The 18905-nt window shown below is 43.3% G+C and overlaps 1 protein-coding gene across 3 annotated transcripts in view; it reads left to right on the top strand.

Moving 5' to 3' along the window:
• The window catches only part of MYO19 (myosin XIX), a 198245-nt gene that overhangs the window by 138955 nt on the left and 40385 nt on the right, over positions 1-18905 (top strand). For 2 of the 3 annotated variants that reach the window (XM_083173177.1, XM_083173176.1), the window contains exon 21: positions 103-245. In XM_083173177.1, coding sequence (XP_083029303.1) covers positions 103-126 — 24 coding nt within the window. In that variant the 3' untranslated portion in view covers positions 127-245. Of the gene's footprint in view, positions 1-102; positions 252-18905 lie in introns of those variants that run through there. The other variant, XM_083173175.1, reaches the window with a different exon arrangement.

Below are 18905 nucleotides of genomic sequence, written 5' to 3'. Positions count from 1 at the left end.
AAGGAGGAGAAAATAGGACTTACCCAACCTGTTTGAACACTGTAAGTCCAGTTTTGTCTTTATATTATAATTTCTTTAATATATATCTCTTACCGCTTGCAGGTCCTGTCCCAGTGGAGAGGATAGATGATTTAAAGCTTATGTCACAAAACATTCTACATGTTGTTTTACCTCAACTACATCTATACACTCCAACAAACAATACACTAGCACACTGTGGCACCACAAAGGTGTTCTTGACTCATTTAATGGTAAGAAATTAGATAATCTTTTTATAAGTTTATGAAGTAAAAATGACTGCATATTTTGTAAATGTTTACACTTATTTAAAATATTTAATAAGTATGATACAATTGACTGTGCCTTTTCAATCCACCACTAAATCTTTTTTTGCCTCCAAAGAACTTGAGCAGCTTCCCCTACTCTCACTCCCTCTGTGACTCGTTCCCTCTATTCCAGATTCTGTTCTAGTTAAAGTCGGTAACTATCTGTGTAAACTATAAGCATGCCCTTGAAGACAAGGCCTATCTCATTCTGTGTTGCTAAGTAGTCTGCAGATTATATATATATATATATATATATATATATATATATATATAATATAATATATACACTTAACATCGGCACTCACCTTTCCTAGTTTTGGGGTGCCCTATGGCTTGTGACCACATTGTTTAAACAGACATTGGATGGGCTCTGCACACACTAAATTAACTGATAATAAATAGTGGAGATTTGGTTCATGAATTGATCAATGCATTTAAGCCTGCAGCCCCCGTCAAGGGACCCCACTGTTCTGCAGGTCCTACCACTATCGCTGAAAATGGCTGCAATACACATAGCTATCACATCAATGTTTGATACCAGGCATGCTATCAGGTCTGAAGCTCACAGCAGACTTTGCTTTTATAGGTGAGCAGCTACCAACACACCTGTCACTAATCATCTAGGGAAATGGCTAACACAAGCTATGGAATCTTAGTTAAAAACAGGGTGCATGAGAGAATGTGACCACAATAAGACTAATTAAAAAAATTAATCTAATAAACAATATATACACTTAACATCGGCACTCACCTTTCCTAGTTTTGGGGTGCCCTATGGCTTGTGACCACATTGTTTAAACAGACATTGGATGGGCTCTGCACACACTAAATTAACTGATAATAAATAGTGGAGATTTGGTTCATGAATTGATCAATGCATTTAAGCCTGCAGCCCCCGTCAAGGGACCCCACTGTTCTGCAGGTCCTAACACTATCGCTGAAAATGGCTGCAATACACATAGCTATCACATCAATGTTTGATACCAGGCATGCTATCAGGTCTGAAGCTCACAGCAGACTTTGCTTTTATAGGTGAGCAGCTACCAACACACCTGTCACTAATCATCTAGGGAAATGGCTAACACAAGCTATGGAATCTTAGCCATTTCCCTAGATGATTGTCTTTCCCTAGAAGACAGGCCTGTCTTCTCTGTTTTTTGCTTCTGACTTCCCCAATCGCTTTTGTTTCTAATTCTGACTTCCCTCATCCCATTTCTACTTCTGATTTTACCATCTCTTCTCTTTCTGACTTTGCTCATCCCGTTTCTACTTCTGTCTTTCCCTTCCCCCTATTTGTCCTTACTTCCCACATCCTGTTTCTACTTTTGACTTCCCCAGACATCTCCTCTATTTGTCTTTCTAACTCCCCTCAACACATGGGTCTGTTGTTGTTTTTTAATTTGTAACCGTACTTTTGGTTATACATGTATATGTATATGTGTGTGTATATATATATATATATATATATATATATATATATATAGCAGGGTTGGATAGTCCAATAAGGGCACTCACCAGTAAATCATAACAGGTTTATTCAGGGTACATTACCAATCAGGCATAGTAGTCTACGTTTCGGCCACCAGGTGGCCTTTCTCAAGACAAGTCAGCTCAGACGTCCACACAGTACAAGAGTCAGGATACACTGACACTCATTCAGCAAGCTCCCTATAAAGCACTCCACTCTGATTACATATGGTTCAGCTGTGTCTGTCTGTACGGGTGCTCAGTGTGTTCATAGCCCCGCACCCCACATGACCACAGTCTGATTTCTCATTGGTTCCAAAACGCTGCTATAGCAAAATACAAAATGGCCGTGCGTTTCAGACGCACTGCGATGCGTTCCACCAACCAAAGTTAACATTTAAACATACCCAGCAAAATTCTAAGACGGCGGTTTCATGACAGGGATCCTAGTCAGACCTCCTAGGTGGTCTGGTTCACTCAAATCGCGTCTATTATATGTTTTTAAGACGGCAGAATTTCGTATATGGGTAATTTCCAAAATGGCCGTGCGTGTCACCTCAAACGAGGTGCGTTCCAGCAATTATAAAGGCTACCTTGTGGGTGCTTTTAAGCATAGAGAGCTACAGTAATGAGTGCCAGTTTACAATCTGGTTAGTCCCAGCAGTCACCTCCAAATAATCCACATCATAATTCACATTATATATAAAAAAACAAAGAAAAGCATAAAAGAAGAAGAAAGAGAGAAAAGCATATTATAATCATAATATGAACATGGATATGTCTATACATAGTATACGGTAAGCCAGTATATCACAGGTTAGTTTAAGCGCAGACTATTATATTTAAAGTTATACACACTTATAACATCAATATTAATATCATTGGTTACACTAGTAACCATCCTCGTATAGCGCAACTATGGCTTAGATATCAAAAGTAAAACATAAGAAAAAATGAATAAAGAAAACAACCACATCCTGAGAACAAAATCTTGTCCTCTAACGCACAAAGCTAGTGTGCAATTAAATGCGAGATGTACTTGAGGTCAGTGCCATCCTTTTCATCACCTCACCACCGATCACCAAAAAACTTCAAAAATATTTTTTCTTAAAGAAAGCAATTTAATGGATTGTTCTCATTAAGGCCCCGAGGGGCAACCGTGTCCAGGTCAAAAATCCATTGAGCTTCACGTTGTCTCAGGGTCTTCACTCGATCTCCACCCCGCGGGGGTACGGGGACATGGTCTATTAACATTGATTTGATCGAAGCCACTTGGTGTCCGAGTTCCATACAATGCTTGGCCACCGGCTTATCCGTTCCACCCGTGTCAAGGGCCAACCGGATAGTGTAGCGGTGGTTCGCCATCCGCTCTCGAAAGGGGCGTGTCGTCATGCCTACATAATAGGCTCCGCATGGGCATATCAAAATATAGATTACAAACGCCGATGTGCAGGTTAAGCGATGCTTGATTTTATATCGCTTCCCACTATGTGGGTGTGCCACTGTATTTCCTACAAGCATAGCGTTGCATGTAGTGCACCCCTTACAGCGTACACAACCTGGTTTGCCAGATCGTAGCCACTGAGTCCCCTTAGGGGTAGGCCTGAGTGTGGGACGCATCAAAATCTGTTGTATATTAGCATTCTTTCGATAGGCCATCATGGGTGGTGGGATTTTGCGTAACCTTAGTGTGGTATCGCTTTCAAGGATCGGCCAATGTTTCTTGTAGATTGCTTTTGCCCCATGGGCTGTATGATCAAACGTGTTGATATGTACCAAGCGATTATCCTTAGCCTGTACAGGTTTAGGATTAAGATGACGAGCTCTTGCTTTTGTGAGACACCTGTCGACTACCTGTGGTAAGTACCCTCTTTGTAAGAAACGCATTCTCATTTCCTCAAGCTGGCTTGTTGCTAGTGCCTCTGTTGAATTGGTACGTAGTACCCTGAGGAACTGGGATATGGGTAGGCTTTCCTTAAGGTGAACTGGGTGTTGGCTTCTTGCTTGTAGTAACGTATTTCTATCCGTTGTCTTACGGTATAGAGTCGAACCAAGAGTATCGCCATCCCTGAAGATGGTCACATCTAGAAACGTGATGGTTTGGTGATCGATGGTGTGTGTGAATCGGATAGGCTCAGGCACTGTGTTGAGACCCTGTAACATCTCGAAAAATGTCTCTCTTGTTCCGGACCAAATCAAGAAAATATCGTCTATGAAACGAAAATAACATAACAATTTGTCACCAAATGGTGAGACAATGTACTTCTGTTCGTAGTTGGCCATGTATAAATTGGCATACGCCGGTGCCAGGTTTGACCCCATGGCGGTGCCGTTTACCTGCAGGTAATAATCAGCACCGTACATGAAGTAATTTTTCGTTAAAACCAGCTCCGTCAGAGACATGATAAATTCGATAGGAGGTTGAGTATGTTTATTTATGATCAGATGTTGTCTGATTGCCTGCATACCATCACTATGTGGTATCACTGTGTACAACGATTGTACATCAAGCGTAATTAACCATGTCTCGGTTTCAGGAAGTTGCACACTACGAATTTTGTCCAGAAAGTCAGACGTGTCCCTAATATAGCTGGGAGTATTCAATACAAATGGTTGTAAGTACCTATCGACAAATATTGCCAACGGCTGCAACAGCGACCCCCGGGCCGATATAATTGGGCGGCCAGGGGGGCTGTCCAGCCGCTTATGCACCTTGGGTAAGGTGTATATGATGGGCGTTATTGGGTGGTCAACCATCAATTGTTTGGCAGATTTCTCATCGATCCATCCAGCCGATACTCCTACGGCGATGGATGTGTCAATCTGTACCTTGAGTGAGGCTGTCGGATTAACAGTCAGTTTACAATAAGTATCTTTATCACTCAGCTGGCGTTTTATTTCTAAGTCATAATCGGACCAATTTTGGATAACGACCGCCCCGCCCTTATCCGCGGGGCGGATCACTATCTCGGAGTTGGCTTTCAGGGCGGCTAAGGCCTGTCGTTGTTTATAGGTCAAATTTTGATATTTGGGTTTAATGGCTGAAATTTGTTTCATTTCATGTTCAGTCATTCTTACGAATGTACTGATACTAGGATTGTTAGAGGGTGGATCGAATGTGCTAGTTTTCAATGGTTTAGGTTGTATTTCTTTACACATAGTTGGTTGTGGGTCTGGGAAAAATTCCCGTAGCCTCAACTTCCTACCAAAACGGTAGTTGTCAACCACCCAATTGAAATGATTATGGGGTGTGGTCGGGACAAATGAGAGACCTAGTGCTAGCACTGAGGTCTCCTCTTCAGTGAGTTTATATTTAGACAGATTAAATACCAAGTCTAGGTCCGTGTTTTTCTGTCCCTTCGGTCTCCACCCCCCGCGCCTCTGTTGGAGCCTCCGGCGCCTCTGCCCCCCCTGTTGCGGCGGTGGCCTATTTGTTCTAAAAAAAGGCCCTGCTCGCCTCTGTTGTCGCTAGAATCAGTGAACTCTCCCTCTGAAGAAGATTTCCCAGAATATTGATTGGGATTGCTGCGTGGTCTCTGGTACCTAGGTGGTCTACGTCCTGTGGGTTTATGACCCTCCCCCACCAGCCACCTGTATACGGTGTGTGTTTTGTAGTCAGTGTTCACTGTCTCTAGTTTTTTTCTTTTAAAGTGTAGTAACTCCTGATGGTATGTCTCAATTTGGGATTTTATTTTGTCCAGCCAAGGTTCTGATTTATCACCAGACAATTTTTTAAGGGAGGTGCTTTTAAAACTTTCAATATCAGCACGTACCTTAATTAGCTCACTCCCCACTTCTCCAACAACCAATAATAACAAGTCAGCTGAACACTTGTTCAGTACTCCGCACCACCTTGAGCAGAAAGATGGATTATTTCTGCCCAAGGTGGGTACGTTAGCTATACGGAACCCGCGAGGTATCTTCTTGGTGCGATGGTATTCACTGAGGAATTGACCGTGCAACAGGAGATCGGTCTCCCGTCTCCTGAGTTTTAATAATTTATGATACAAATCAATTGGTGTTTCAGCTGGTAATTCTGCAAAATCTATTTGGTCAAAGTATATTTTATCAGCATCATCGTCAGTTAATGAAATAAATGTATTCTGGGCTGCAGCCAGTAAATCATCATCCAAGAAGACACCCGCGATTTGTGACATAGTATCAATATCACTCTAAACTGGAAATCCGGAACAAGAGGACCATATATTCAATAAATTTTTTGAGCCACAAAAATCAAAAAAACTATAAATCAAAAAAACTATAAAATATAAAAATGCGCAAAGTAATTCAACAATACTCAGCAAAAAAATAACCAAAGAAAATACATATAGACAATCTCCACGTCCAGTGCTGTGCTAATCCAAAACTGTTATCCTAGACATCCAGCTGTAGTTTTGTAATAGCAAAGTTCATCAATTGTATTATATCAATCGTGGGTGCAGGATAAATTGATTCCAGGGCCAAAGCAGTCCAGGTCAACACAATACAAATTCTGTAGTTCCGCACTCCCAGCCAACAATGTAACAAATTGCGGTGCTCCTTTAAGGTGACACAATGTGTCCCAATGTATAGCAGGGTTGGATAGTCCAATAAGGGCACTCACCAGTAAATCATAACAGGTTTATTCAGGGTACATTACCAATCAGGCATAGTAGTCTACGTTTCGGCCACCAGGTGGCCTTTCTCAAGACAAGTCAGCTCAGACGTCCACACAGTACAAGAGTCAGGATACACTGACACTCATTCAGCAAGCTCCCTATAAAGCACTCCACTCTGATTACATATGGTTCAGCTGTGTCTGTCTGTACGGGTGCTCAGTGTGTTCATAGCCCCGCACCCCACATGACCACAGTCTGATTTCTCATTGGTTCCAAAACGCTGCTATAGCAAAATACAAAATGGCCGTGCGTTTCAGACGCACTGCGATGCGTTCCACCAACCAAAGTTAACATTTAAACATACCCAGCAAAATTCTAAGACGGCGGTTTCATGACAGGGATCCTAGTCAGACCTCCTAGGTGGTCTGGTTCACTCAAATCGCGTCTATTATATGTTTTTAAGACGGCAGAATTTCGTATATGGGTAATTTCCAAAATGGCCGTGCGTGTCACCTCAAACGAGGTGCGTTCCAGCAATTATAAAGGCTACCTTGTGGGTGCTTTTAAGCATAGAGAGCTACAGTAATGAGTGCCAGTTTACAATCTGGTTAGTCCCAGCAGTCACCTCCAAATAATCCACATCATAATTCACATTATATATAAAAAAACAAAGAAAAGCATAAAAGAAGAAGAAAGAGAGAAAAGCATATTATGATCATAATATGAACATGGATATGTCTATACATAGTATACGGTAAGCCAGTATATCACAGGTTAGTTTAAGCGCAGACTATTATATTTAAAGTTATACACACTTATAACATCAATATTAATATCATTGGTTACACTAGTAACCATCCTCGTATAGCGCAACTATGGCTTAGATATCAAAAGTAAAACATAAGAAAAAATGAATAAAGAAAACAACCACATCCTGAGAACAAAATCTTGTCCTCTAACGCACAAAGCTAGTGTGCAATTAAATGCGAGATGTACTTGAGGTCAGTGCCATCCTTTTCATCACCTCACCACCGATCACCAAAAACCTTCAAAAATATTTTTTCTTAAAGAAAGCAATTTAATGGATTGTTCTCATTAAGGCCCCGAGGGGCAACCGTGTCCAGGTCAAAAATCCATTGAGCTTCACGTTGTCTCAGGGTCTTCACTCGATCTCCACCCCGCGGGGGTACGGGGACATGGTCTATTAACATTGATTTGATCGAAGCCACTTGGTGTCCGAGTTCCATACAATGCTTGGCCACCGGCTTATCCGTTCCACCCGTGTCAAGGGCCAACCGGATAGTGTAGCGGTGGTTCGCCATCCGCTCTCGAAAGGGGCGTGTCGTCATGCCTACATAATAGGCTCCGCATGGGCATATCAAAATATAGATTACAAACGCCGATGTGCAGGTTAGCCTTTATAATTGCTGGAACGCACCTCGTTTGAGGTGACACGCACGGCCATTTTGGAAATTACCCATATACGAAATTCTGCCGTCTTAAAAACATATAATAGACGCGATTTGAGTGAACCAGACCACCTAGGAGGTCTGACTAGGATCCCTGTCATGAAACCGCCGTCTTAGAATTTTGCTGGGTATGTTTAAATGTTAACTTTGGTTGGTGGAACGCATCGCAGTGCGTCTGAAACGCACGGCCATTTTGTATTTTGCTATAGCAGCGTTTTGGAACCAATGAGAAATCAGACTGTGGTCATGTGGGGTGCGGGGCTATGAACACACTGAGCACCCGTACAGACAGACACAGCTGAACCATATGTAATCAGAGTGGAGTGCTTTATAGGGAGCTTGCTGAATGAGTGTCAGTGTATCCTGACTCTTGTACTGTGTGGACGTCTGAGCTGACTTGTCTTGAGAAAGGCCACCTGGTGGCCGAAACGTAGACTACTATGCCTGATTGGTAATGTACCCTGAATAAACCTGTTATGAGTTACTGGTGAGTGCCCTTATTGGACTATCCAACCCTGCTATACATTGGGACACATTGTGTCACCTTAAAGGAGCACCGCAATTTGTTACATTGTTGGCTGGGAGTGCGGAACTACAGAATTTGTATTGTGTTGACCTGGACTGCTTTGGCCCTGGAATCAATTTATCCTGCACCCACGATTGATATAATACAATTGATGAACTTTGCTATTACAAAACTACAGCTGGATGTCTAGGATAACAGTTTTGGATTAGCACAGCACTGGACGTGGAGATTGTCTATATGTATTTTCTTTGGTTATTTTTTTGCTGAGTATTGTTGAATTACTTTGCGCATTTTTATATTTTATAGTTTTTTTGATTTATAGTTTTTTTGATTTTTGTGGCTCAAAAAATTTATTGAATATATGGTCCTCTTGTTCCGGATTTCCAGTTTAGAGTGATATTGATACTATGTCACAAATCGCGGGTGTCTTCTTGGATGATGATTTACTGGCTGCAGCCCAGAATACATTTATTTCATTAACTGACGATGATGCTGATAAAATATACTTTGACCAAATAGATTTTGCAGAATTACCAGCTGAAACACCAATTGATTTGTATCATAAATTATTAAAACTCAGGAGACGGGAGACCGATCTCCTGTTGCACGGTCAATTCCTCAGTGAATACCATCGCACCAAGAAGATACCTCGCGGGTTCCGTATAGCTAACGTACCCACCTTGGGCAGAAATAATCCATCTTTCTGCTCAAGGTGGTGCGGAGTACTGAACAAGTGTTCAGCTGACTTGTTATTATTGGTTGTTGGAGAAGTGGGGAGTGAGCTAATTAAGGTACGTGCTGATATTGAAAGTTTTAAAAGCACCTCCCTTAAAAAATTGTCTGGTGATAAATCAGAACCTTGGCTGGACAAAATAAAATCCCAAATTGAGACATACCATCAGGAGTTACTACACTTTAAAAGAAAAAAACTAGAGACAGTGAACACTGACTACAAAACACACACCGTATACAGGTGGCTGGTGGGGGAGGGTCATAAACCCACAGGACGTAGACCACCTAGGTACCAGAGACCACGCAGCAATCCCAATCAATATTCTGGGAAATCTTCTTCAGAGGGAGAGTTCACTGATTCTAGCGACAACAGAGGCGAGCAGGGCCTTTTTTTAGAACAAATAGGCCACCGCCGCAACAGGGGGGGCAGAGGCGCCGGAGGCTCCAACAGAGGCGCGGGGGGTGGAGACCGAAGGGACAGAAAAACACGGACCTAGACTTGGTATTTAATCTGTCTAAATATAAACTCACTGAAGAGGAGACCTCAGTGCTAGCACTAGGTCTCTCATTTGTCCCGACCACACCCCATAATCATTTCAATTGGGTGGTTGACAACTACCGTTTTGGTAGGAAGTTGAGGCTACGGGAATTTTTCCCAGACCCACAACCAACTATGTGTAAAGAAATACAACCTAAACCATTGAAAACTAGCACATTCGATCCACCCTCTAACAATCCTAGTATCAGTACATTCGTAAGAATGACTGAACATGAAATGAAACAAATTTCAGCCATTAAACCCAAATATCAAAATTTGACCTATAAACAACGACAGGCCTTAGCCGCCCTGAAAGCCAACTCCGAGATAGTGATCCGCCCCGCGGATAAGGGCGGGGCGGTCGTTATCCAAAATTGGTCCGATTATGACTTAGAAATAAAACGCCAGCTGAGTGATAAAGATACTTATTGTAAACTGACTGTTAATCCGACAGCCTCACTCAAGGTACAGATTGACACATCCATCGCCGTAGGAGTATCGGCTGGATGGATCGATGAGAAATCTGCCAAACAATTGATGGTTGACCACCCAATAACGCCCATCATATACACCTTACCCAAGGTGCATAAGCGGCTGGACAGCCCCCCTGGCCGCCCAATTATATCGGCCCGGGGGTCGCTGTTGCAGCCGTTGGCAATATTTGTCGATAGGTACTTACAACCATTTGTATTGAATACTCCCAGCTATATTAGGGACACGTCTGACTTTCTGGACAAAATTCGTAGTGTGCAACTTCCTGAAACCGAGACATGGTTAATTACGCTTGATGTACAATCGTTGTACACAGTGATACCACATAGTGATGGTATGCAGGCAATCAGACAACATCTGATCATAAATAAACATACTCAACCTCCTATCGAATTTATCATGTCTCTGACGGAGCTGGTTTTAACGAAAAATTACTTCATGTACGGTGCTGATTATTACCTGCAGGTAAACGGCACCGCCATGGGGTCAAACCTGGCACCGGCGTATGCCAATTTATACATGGCCAACTACGAACAGAAGTACATTGTCTCACCATTTGGTGACAAATTGTTATGTTATTTTCGTTTCATAGACGATATTTTCTTGATTTGGTCCGGAACAAGAGAGACATTTTTCGAGATGTTACAGGGTCTCAACACAGTGCCTGAGCCTATCCGATTCACACACACCATCGATCACCAAACCATCACGTTTCTAGATGTGACCATCTTCAGGGATGGCGATACTCTTGGTTCGACTCTATACCGTAAGACAACGGATAGAAATACGTTACTACAAGCAAGAAGCCAACACCCAGTTCACCTTAAGGAAAGCCTACCCATATCCCAGTTCCTCAGGGTACTACGTACCAATTCAACAGAGGCACTAGCAACAAGCCAGCTTGAGGAAATGAGAATGCGTTTCTTACAAAGAGGGTACTTACCACAGGTAGTCGACAGGTGTCTCACAAAAGCAAGAGCTCGTCATCTTAATCCTAAACCTGTACAGGCTAAGGATAATCGCTTGGTACATATCAACACGTTTGATCATACAGCCCATGGGGCAAAAGCAATCTACAAGAAACATTGGCCGATCCTTGAAAGCGATACCACACTAAGGTTACGCAAAATCCCACCACCCATGATGGCCTATCGAAAGAATGCTAATATACAACAGATTTTGATGCGTCCCACACTCAGGCCTACCCCTAAGGGGACTCAGTGGCTACGATCTGGCAAACCAGGTTGTGTACGCTGTAAGGGGTGCACTACATGCAACGCTATGCTTGTAGGAAATACAGTGGCACACCCACATAGTGGGAAGCGATATAAAATCAAGCATCGCTTAACCTGCACATCGGCGTTTGTAATCTATATTTTGATATGCCCATGCGGAGCCTATTATGTAGGCATGACGACACGCCCCTTTCGAGAGCGGATGGCGAACCACCGCTACACTATCCGGTTGGCCCTTGACACGGGTGGAACGGATAAGCCGGTGGCCAAGCATTGTATGGAACTCGGACACCAAGTGGCTTCGATCAAATCAATGTTAATAGACCATGTCCCCGTACCCCCGCGGGGTGGAGATCGAGTGAAGACCCTGAGACAACGTGAAGCTCAATGGATTTTTGACCTGGACACGGTTGCCCCTCGGGGCCTTAATGAGAACAATCCATTAAATTGCTTTCTTTAAGAAAAAATATTTTTGAAGGTTTTTGGTGATCGGTGGTGAGGTGATGAAAAGGATGGCACTGACCTCAAGTACATCTCGCATTTAATTGCACACTAGCTTTGTGCGTTAGAGGACAAGATTTTGTTCTCAGGATGTGGTTGTTTTCTTTATTCATTTTTTCTTATGTTTTACTTTTGATATCTAAGCCATAGTTGCGCTATACGAGGATGGTTACTAGTGTAACCAATGATATTAATATTGATGTTATAAGTGTGTATAACTTTAAATATAATAGTCTGCGCTTAAACTAACCTGTGATATACTGGCTTACCGTATACTATGTATAGACATATCCATGTTCATATTATGATTATAATATGCTTTTCTCTCTTTCTTCTTCTTTTATGCTTTTCTTTGTTTTTTTATATATAATGTGAATTATGATGTGGATTATTTGGAGGTGACTGCTGGGACTAACCAGATTGTAAACTGGCACTCATTACTGTAGCTCTCTATGCTTAAAAGCACCCACAAGGTAGCCTTTATAATTGCTGGAACGCACCTCGTTTGAGGTGACACGCACGGCCATTTTGGAAATTACCCATATACGAAATTCTGCCGTCTTAAAAACATATAATAGACGCGATTTGAGTGAACCAGACCACCTAGGAGGTCTGACTAGGATCCCTGTCATGAAACCGCCGTCTTAGAATTTTGCTGGGTATGTTTAAATGTTAACTTTGGTTGGTGGAACGCATCGCAGTGCGTCTGAAACGCACGGCCATTTTGTATTTTGCTATAGCAGCGTTTTGGAACCAATGAGAAATCAGACTGTGGTCATGTGGGGTGCGGGGCTATGAACACACTGAGCACCCGTACAGACAGACACAGCTGAACCATATGTAATCAGAGTGGAGTGCTTTATAGGGAGCTTGCTGAATGAGTGTCAGTGTATCCTGACTCTTGTACTGTGTGGACGTCTGAGCTGACTTGTCTTGAGAAAGGCCACCTGGTGGCCGAAACGTAGACTACTATGCCTGATTGGTAATGTACCCTGAATAAACCTGTTATGATTTACTGGTGAGTGCCCTTATTGGACTATCCAACCCTGCTATACATTGGGACACATTGTGTCACCTTAAAGGAGCACCGCAATTTGTTACATTGTTGGCTGGGAGTGCGGAACTACAGAATTTATATATATATATATATATATATATATATATATATATATATATATATATAACGATTTGGGATCCGGCACTCCCTCTAAACAATTTTAATGCTGTGGTGCCATCCAAACCCTTTTCAGGGATACAATACCAGTGGAGGAGGCGGCACTCAATCAGACTGGACTCCAGTGGTGAAGTAAAAGCCTTTATTTTCCAACGGCGTTTAGGGGCAACATACCCCCGTTTTCAAGGACAGACATTTAACCCCTTCCCGACATTTGACGTACATTTACGTCATGGCCGGGAGGTACTTCCCGACACATGGCATAAATGTACGTCATGAGTTTAAACTGTCACTGCGTCTCGAGACGCAGTGACAGAGGGACGATGTCTGCTGTCCCTGACAGCAGACATGTCCCTGCATGCCCAGGGGGGGCTGCGATGTCGCCCCCCCGTCGGCGATCGCTGTGATTGGCTGTTCAGTGTGAACAGCCATTCACAGCGTTTTCCTGTGTTACCAGCGAATCGGACGCTCGGTAACACAGGTGTCAATCACCGCCGGGCGTCAGGGGGCATGAGGGGGTCATCGGTGACGATGACACCTCACCCCACCCTCACCCCACCTGCCCCCAAGGCTGTGATTGGTCCGTGGGACCCACGGACCAATCACAGCCAAGGCGCGACATTTAAACTGACGGTGACTGCGCTGCAGACGCCATTCCGGTCTGGAATAGCGTGCAGAACGGTCACCGTGCCTGCCTGCCGTGAATACCGACCTGATCCTTGCTAATACTTACCTGATCCTTGCAAATACCTTACCTGATCACCTTATCACTGCTTGTAGCGTGCTGGACGCTTCCTGGATCTGACTTCCTGAGACTTCCTGCTGCTGCTGCAGTGTGATAGAGAGATAGAGAGAGAGATAGAGAGAGATAGAGAGAGATAGAGAGAGATAGAGAGATAGTGACAGAGAGAGCTATATTTTGTGTCTGCTACCCCCCCTTTTTGGGGGTGCAGGGGTTTTCTATATATATATAACTGTCAGTGCTGCTGCTGCAGTGTCATACAGTGATAGATAGTGATAGATAGTGAGAGGTAGAGAGATAGAGAGATTTGTGTCTGCTACCCCCCCTTTTTGGGGGTGCAGGGGTTTTATTTTATATATATAACTGTCAGTGCTGCTGCTGCAGTGTCATAGAGTGATAGATAGTGATAGATAGTGAGAGATAGAGAGATAGTGACAGAGAGTGATAGAGAGTGTATATTTTGTGTCTGCTACCCCCCCTTTTTGGGGGTGCAGTTTTTTTTTATACATATAACTGTCAGTGCTGCTGCTGCAGTGTCCTAGAGTGATAGATAGTGAGAGATAGTGAGAGATAGAGAGATAGAGAGAGATAGTGACAGAGAGTGATAGAGAGTGTATATTTTGTGTCTGCTACCCCCCCTTTTGTGCTGATCAGTATATCTGTGCTGATCAGCAACTTTTTGGGGGCGCAGAGGTTTTTTTTTTATATATATACCTGTCAGTTGCTGCCAGTTGCACTGTCAGTTGCACCAAAGGTTGTGCACCTGCTGTCCCTCACTGGTAATCAGTGTCGCATCACTGATCACCTTTTTTTTTTTTTGTGAGTGCTGTGGGGTCTTTTTTTAATTTTTTTTTTACACACACTGATTTTGTGGGTGTCCTGTGGCCACTGTGCGCCGATCAGTGACGTACATCACTGATCAGCTTTTTCGGCACAGGGTTGATCAATTTTTTTTTTTTTTTTGATCAGATTCCTGTTGCCTTTGAGCGCTGTTCAGTGACAGACGTTACTGACCAACATCTGTGCTCAATTTTTGGCGCAGGACCTTTTTTTTTTTTTTTTAACCCCTTCAATTTTTTATTTTTAACCCCTTCATTTTTTTTTTTTTTATTGGTATAAAGTATTTTTTTTTTTCTGCACCACATACACACTACATACCCCCCGGATTGAAATAAAGTTTGTACCCCCCCCTACACTATACACGTGTTGAAACATTTCACTACCAGTAACACAAAAATAAAAATGGCATCCCAAATGTCCTCCCAAATGTCCTCCCAAATGTCCTCCCAGTCATCCAGGAGAATGTATTCAGTGGAGGAGGCATATGCCATGCTTGCCTCTGACTCTGACACAGGCAGTGATGCAAGCGGGGAATTTGAAGGATTCGTCTTAAGCTCCTCTTCCTCCTCTGGTGATGAGGGACCCCCTCAAAGACGCCCCCGTAGATCAGCTGAGATTCCCCCCCCAATAATTGATCTAGTATGGACCCCACCACCAGACAATTTTGAGCCCCAGGTTCCTGAGTTTTTGGCCATGCCAGGAATCCAATTTGATTCCACAGGTCTCAGAGAAATTGACTTTTTCAAATTATTTTTCTCTGATGATTTTATAAATTTAATGGTGGACCAAACTAATTTATATGCCCAGCAGTTTATTGCTCAAAACCCCACGTCATCATTTGCTAGGTGGACCCCTGTAGATGCAGTAGAGATGATGACGTTTTGGGGTCTGGTGTTTCATATGGGCATAGTAAAAAAGCCAGAAATTAGGCAATATTGGAGTACAGATGTTCTGTACAGTACTCCATTTTACCGTATGGCCATGCCCCGGACTCGATTTGAGACAATTCTTAAATTTATACATTACACCGATAATGCACAGTGCCCACCCAGAGATGATCCCACCTTTGACCGGCTATTCAAAGTCAGGCCGGTCATTGATCATTTCAGTGCCAAATTTGAAGAGGTGTACATCCCTGAAAAATTTATTTGTATCGACGAGTCCCTTATACATTTTAAAGGAAGGGTTAAATTCCGCCAGTACCTTCCCAGTAAGAGGGCAAGGTATGGCATAAAAATGTATAAACTGTGTGAAAGCACCTCAGGGTACACCCACAGGTTTAGGGTTTATGAAGGGAAGGATTCAAGAATTCAACCGCCAGAATGCCCCCCCTCCCTCGTAGGTGTTAGTGGGAAAATTGTCTGGGATTTAGTGCACCCCTTCCTGGATAAAGGTTATCACCTCTATGTGGATAACTTTTACACTAGCATCCCCCTGTTTAAGGCCCTTGGTTCAAGAGGTACAGCAGCTTGCGGTACTGTGCGCAAGAACCAAAGAGGCCTCCCAAAAACGCACATTGCCCAAGTAATGAGAAGGGGTGAAAGCAGGGGAATATGCAACGAAAATATGTTGTTGGTCAAATATAAGGACAAGAGGGATGTCCTTATACTGACAACAATTCACGGAGACAGTACCACCTCCGTCCCTGTACGAGGTACCAGTACCCACACCTCCAAACCTAATTGTATCCTGGATTACAATAGGTACATGGGCGGAGTTGATCTTTCAGATCAGGTACTGAAGCCGTACAGTGCCCTGCGGAAAACAAAAATCTGGTACAAGAAGGTGGCCGTGTATATCATCCAGATGGCACTGTATAACGCTTACGTGCTATTCCGTTCTACCGGCCAGAGGGGGACATTTATGCACTTTCAAGAGGAAGTCATAAAGGGCCTAATATTTGGGAACCAGCAGGCAGAGGGCCCCAGTACTTCTAGTACTGGCCCCCGTATTGTACCAGGGCAGCATTTTCCTGATGAAATCCCCTCCACTGGAAAAAAGGGCAGGACACAAAAAAGGTGCAAAGTTTGCTATAAAAAGGGAATAAGAAAGCAAACTATTTTCCAGTGTGACACTTGCCCCGACAAACCCGGCCTATGTATAAAGGAGTGTTTTAAAATATACCACACATCTATGGAATATTAGGTTCATAATTTCACCGTGCTTCGGGGGTCTTGCTAATGCCACATAGCACCCACCATTCATTCCACCAGAATCTGAGCCGCAAAATCCAAAAATCACTCCTTCCCTTCTGAGTCCTGCCATGCACCCAACTGGTATTTTTTGGTCACATGTGAGGCATTGCCGTACTCGGGAGAAATTGGGGCACAGATTTTGGGGTGCTTTGTCTCCTTCATTCCTTGTGAAAATGAAAAATTTTGAGCCAGAACTGCATTTTTGTGTAAAAAAATGTAATTTTTCATGTTCACTGCCCAGTTTTATCAAAATTGGTGAAACCCCTGGGGGTTTGAAATGTACACTATACCCCTAGATGAATTCCCTGAGGGGTGTAGTTTGCAAAATGGGGTCACTTGTGGGGGGGTTCCACTGTATTGGTGCTTTGGGGGTCTTGCTAATGCGACATAGCACCCACCATCATTCCACCAGAATTTGTGCTGCAAAATCCAAATATCACTCCTTCCCTTCTGAGTCCTGCCACTTTTTGGTCACACATGAGGCATTGCCGTACTCGGGAGAAATTGGGGCACAGATTTTGGGGTGCTTTGTCTCCTTCATTCCTTCTGAAAATGAAAAATTTTGAGCCAGAACTGCATTTTTGTGTAAAAAAATGTAATTTTTCATTTTCACTGCCCACTTGTATCAAAATTGGTGAAACCCCTGGGGGTTTGAAATGTACACTATACCCCTAGATGAATTCCCTGAGGGGTGTAGTTTGCAAAATGGGGTGACTTGTGGGGGGGTTCCACTGTATTGGTGCAACATAGCACCCACCATTCATTCCACCAGAATCTGTGCTGCAAAATCCAAAAATCACTCCTTCCCTTCTGAGTCCTGCCATGCACCCAACTGGTATTTTTTGGTCACATGTGAGGCATTGCCGTACTCGGGAGAAATTGGGGCACAGATTTTGGGGTGCTTTTTCTCCTTCATACCTTCTGAAAATGAAAAATTTTGAGCCAGAACTGCATTTTTGTGTAAAAAATGTAATTTTTCATGTTCACTGCCCACTTGTATCAAAATTGGTGAAACCCCTGGGGGTTTGAAATGTACACTATACCCCTAGATGAATTCCCTGAGGGGTGTAGTTTGCAAAATGGGGTCACTTGTGGGGGGGTTCCACTGTATTGGTGCTTGGGGGGTCTTGCTAATGCGACATAGCACCCACCAAAATTCCACCAGAATCTGAGCTGCAAAATCCAAAAATCACTCCTTCCCTTTTGAGTCCTGCCATGCACCCAACTGGTATTTTTTGGTCACATGTGAGGCATTGCCGTACTCGGGAGAAATTGGGGCACAGATTTTGGGGTGCTTTTTCTCCTTCATACCTTCTGAAAATGAAAAATTTTGAGCCAGAACTGCATTTTTGTGTAAAAAATGTAATTTTTCATGTTCACTGCCCACTTGTATCAAAATTGGTGAAACCCCTGGGGGTTTGAAATGTACACTATACCCCTAGATGAATTCCCTGAGGGGTGTAGTTTGCAAAATGGGGTGACTTGTGGGGGGGTTCCACTGTATTGGTGCTTGGGGGGTCTTGCTAATGCGACATAGCACCCACCAAAATTCCACCAGAATCTGAGCTGCAAAATCCAAAAATCACTCCTTCCCTTCTGAGTCCTGCCATGCACCCAAATGGTATTTTTTGGTCACATGTGAGGCATTGCCGTACTCGGGAGAAATTGGGGCACAGATTTTGGGGTGCTTTGTCTCCTTCATACCTTCTGAAAATGAAAAATTTTGAGCCAGAACTGCATTTTTGTGTAAAAAAATGTAATTTTTCATTTTCACTGCCCACTTGTATCAAAATTGGTGAAACCCCTGGGGGTTTGAAATGTACACTATACCCCTAGATGAATTCCCTGAGGGGTGTACTTTGCAAAATGGGGTGACTTGTGGGGGGGTTCCACTGTATTGGTGCAACATAGCACCCACCATTCATTCCACCAAAATCTGTGCTGCAAAATCCAAAAATCACTCCTTCCGTTCTGAGTCCTGCCATGCACCCAACTGGTATTTTTTGGTCACATGTGAGGCATTTCCGTACTCGGGAGAAATTGGGGCACAGATTTTGGGGTGCTTTTTCT

The sequence above is a fragment of the Crinia signifera genome, chromosome 2, assembly GCF_055691185.1.
Source record: "Crinia signifera chromosome 2, ASM5569118v1, whole genome shotgun sequence".
NCBI classification, from domain to species: Eukaryota; Metazoa; Chordata; class Amphibia; order Anura; family Myobatrachidae; genus Crinia; species Crinia signifera.
Note: the sequence above shows the minus strand (reverse complement) of the source record. Positions and strands in the feature narration are given on the sequence as shown.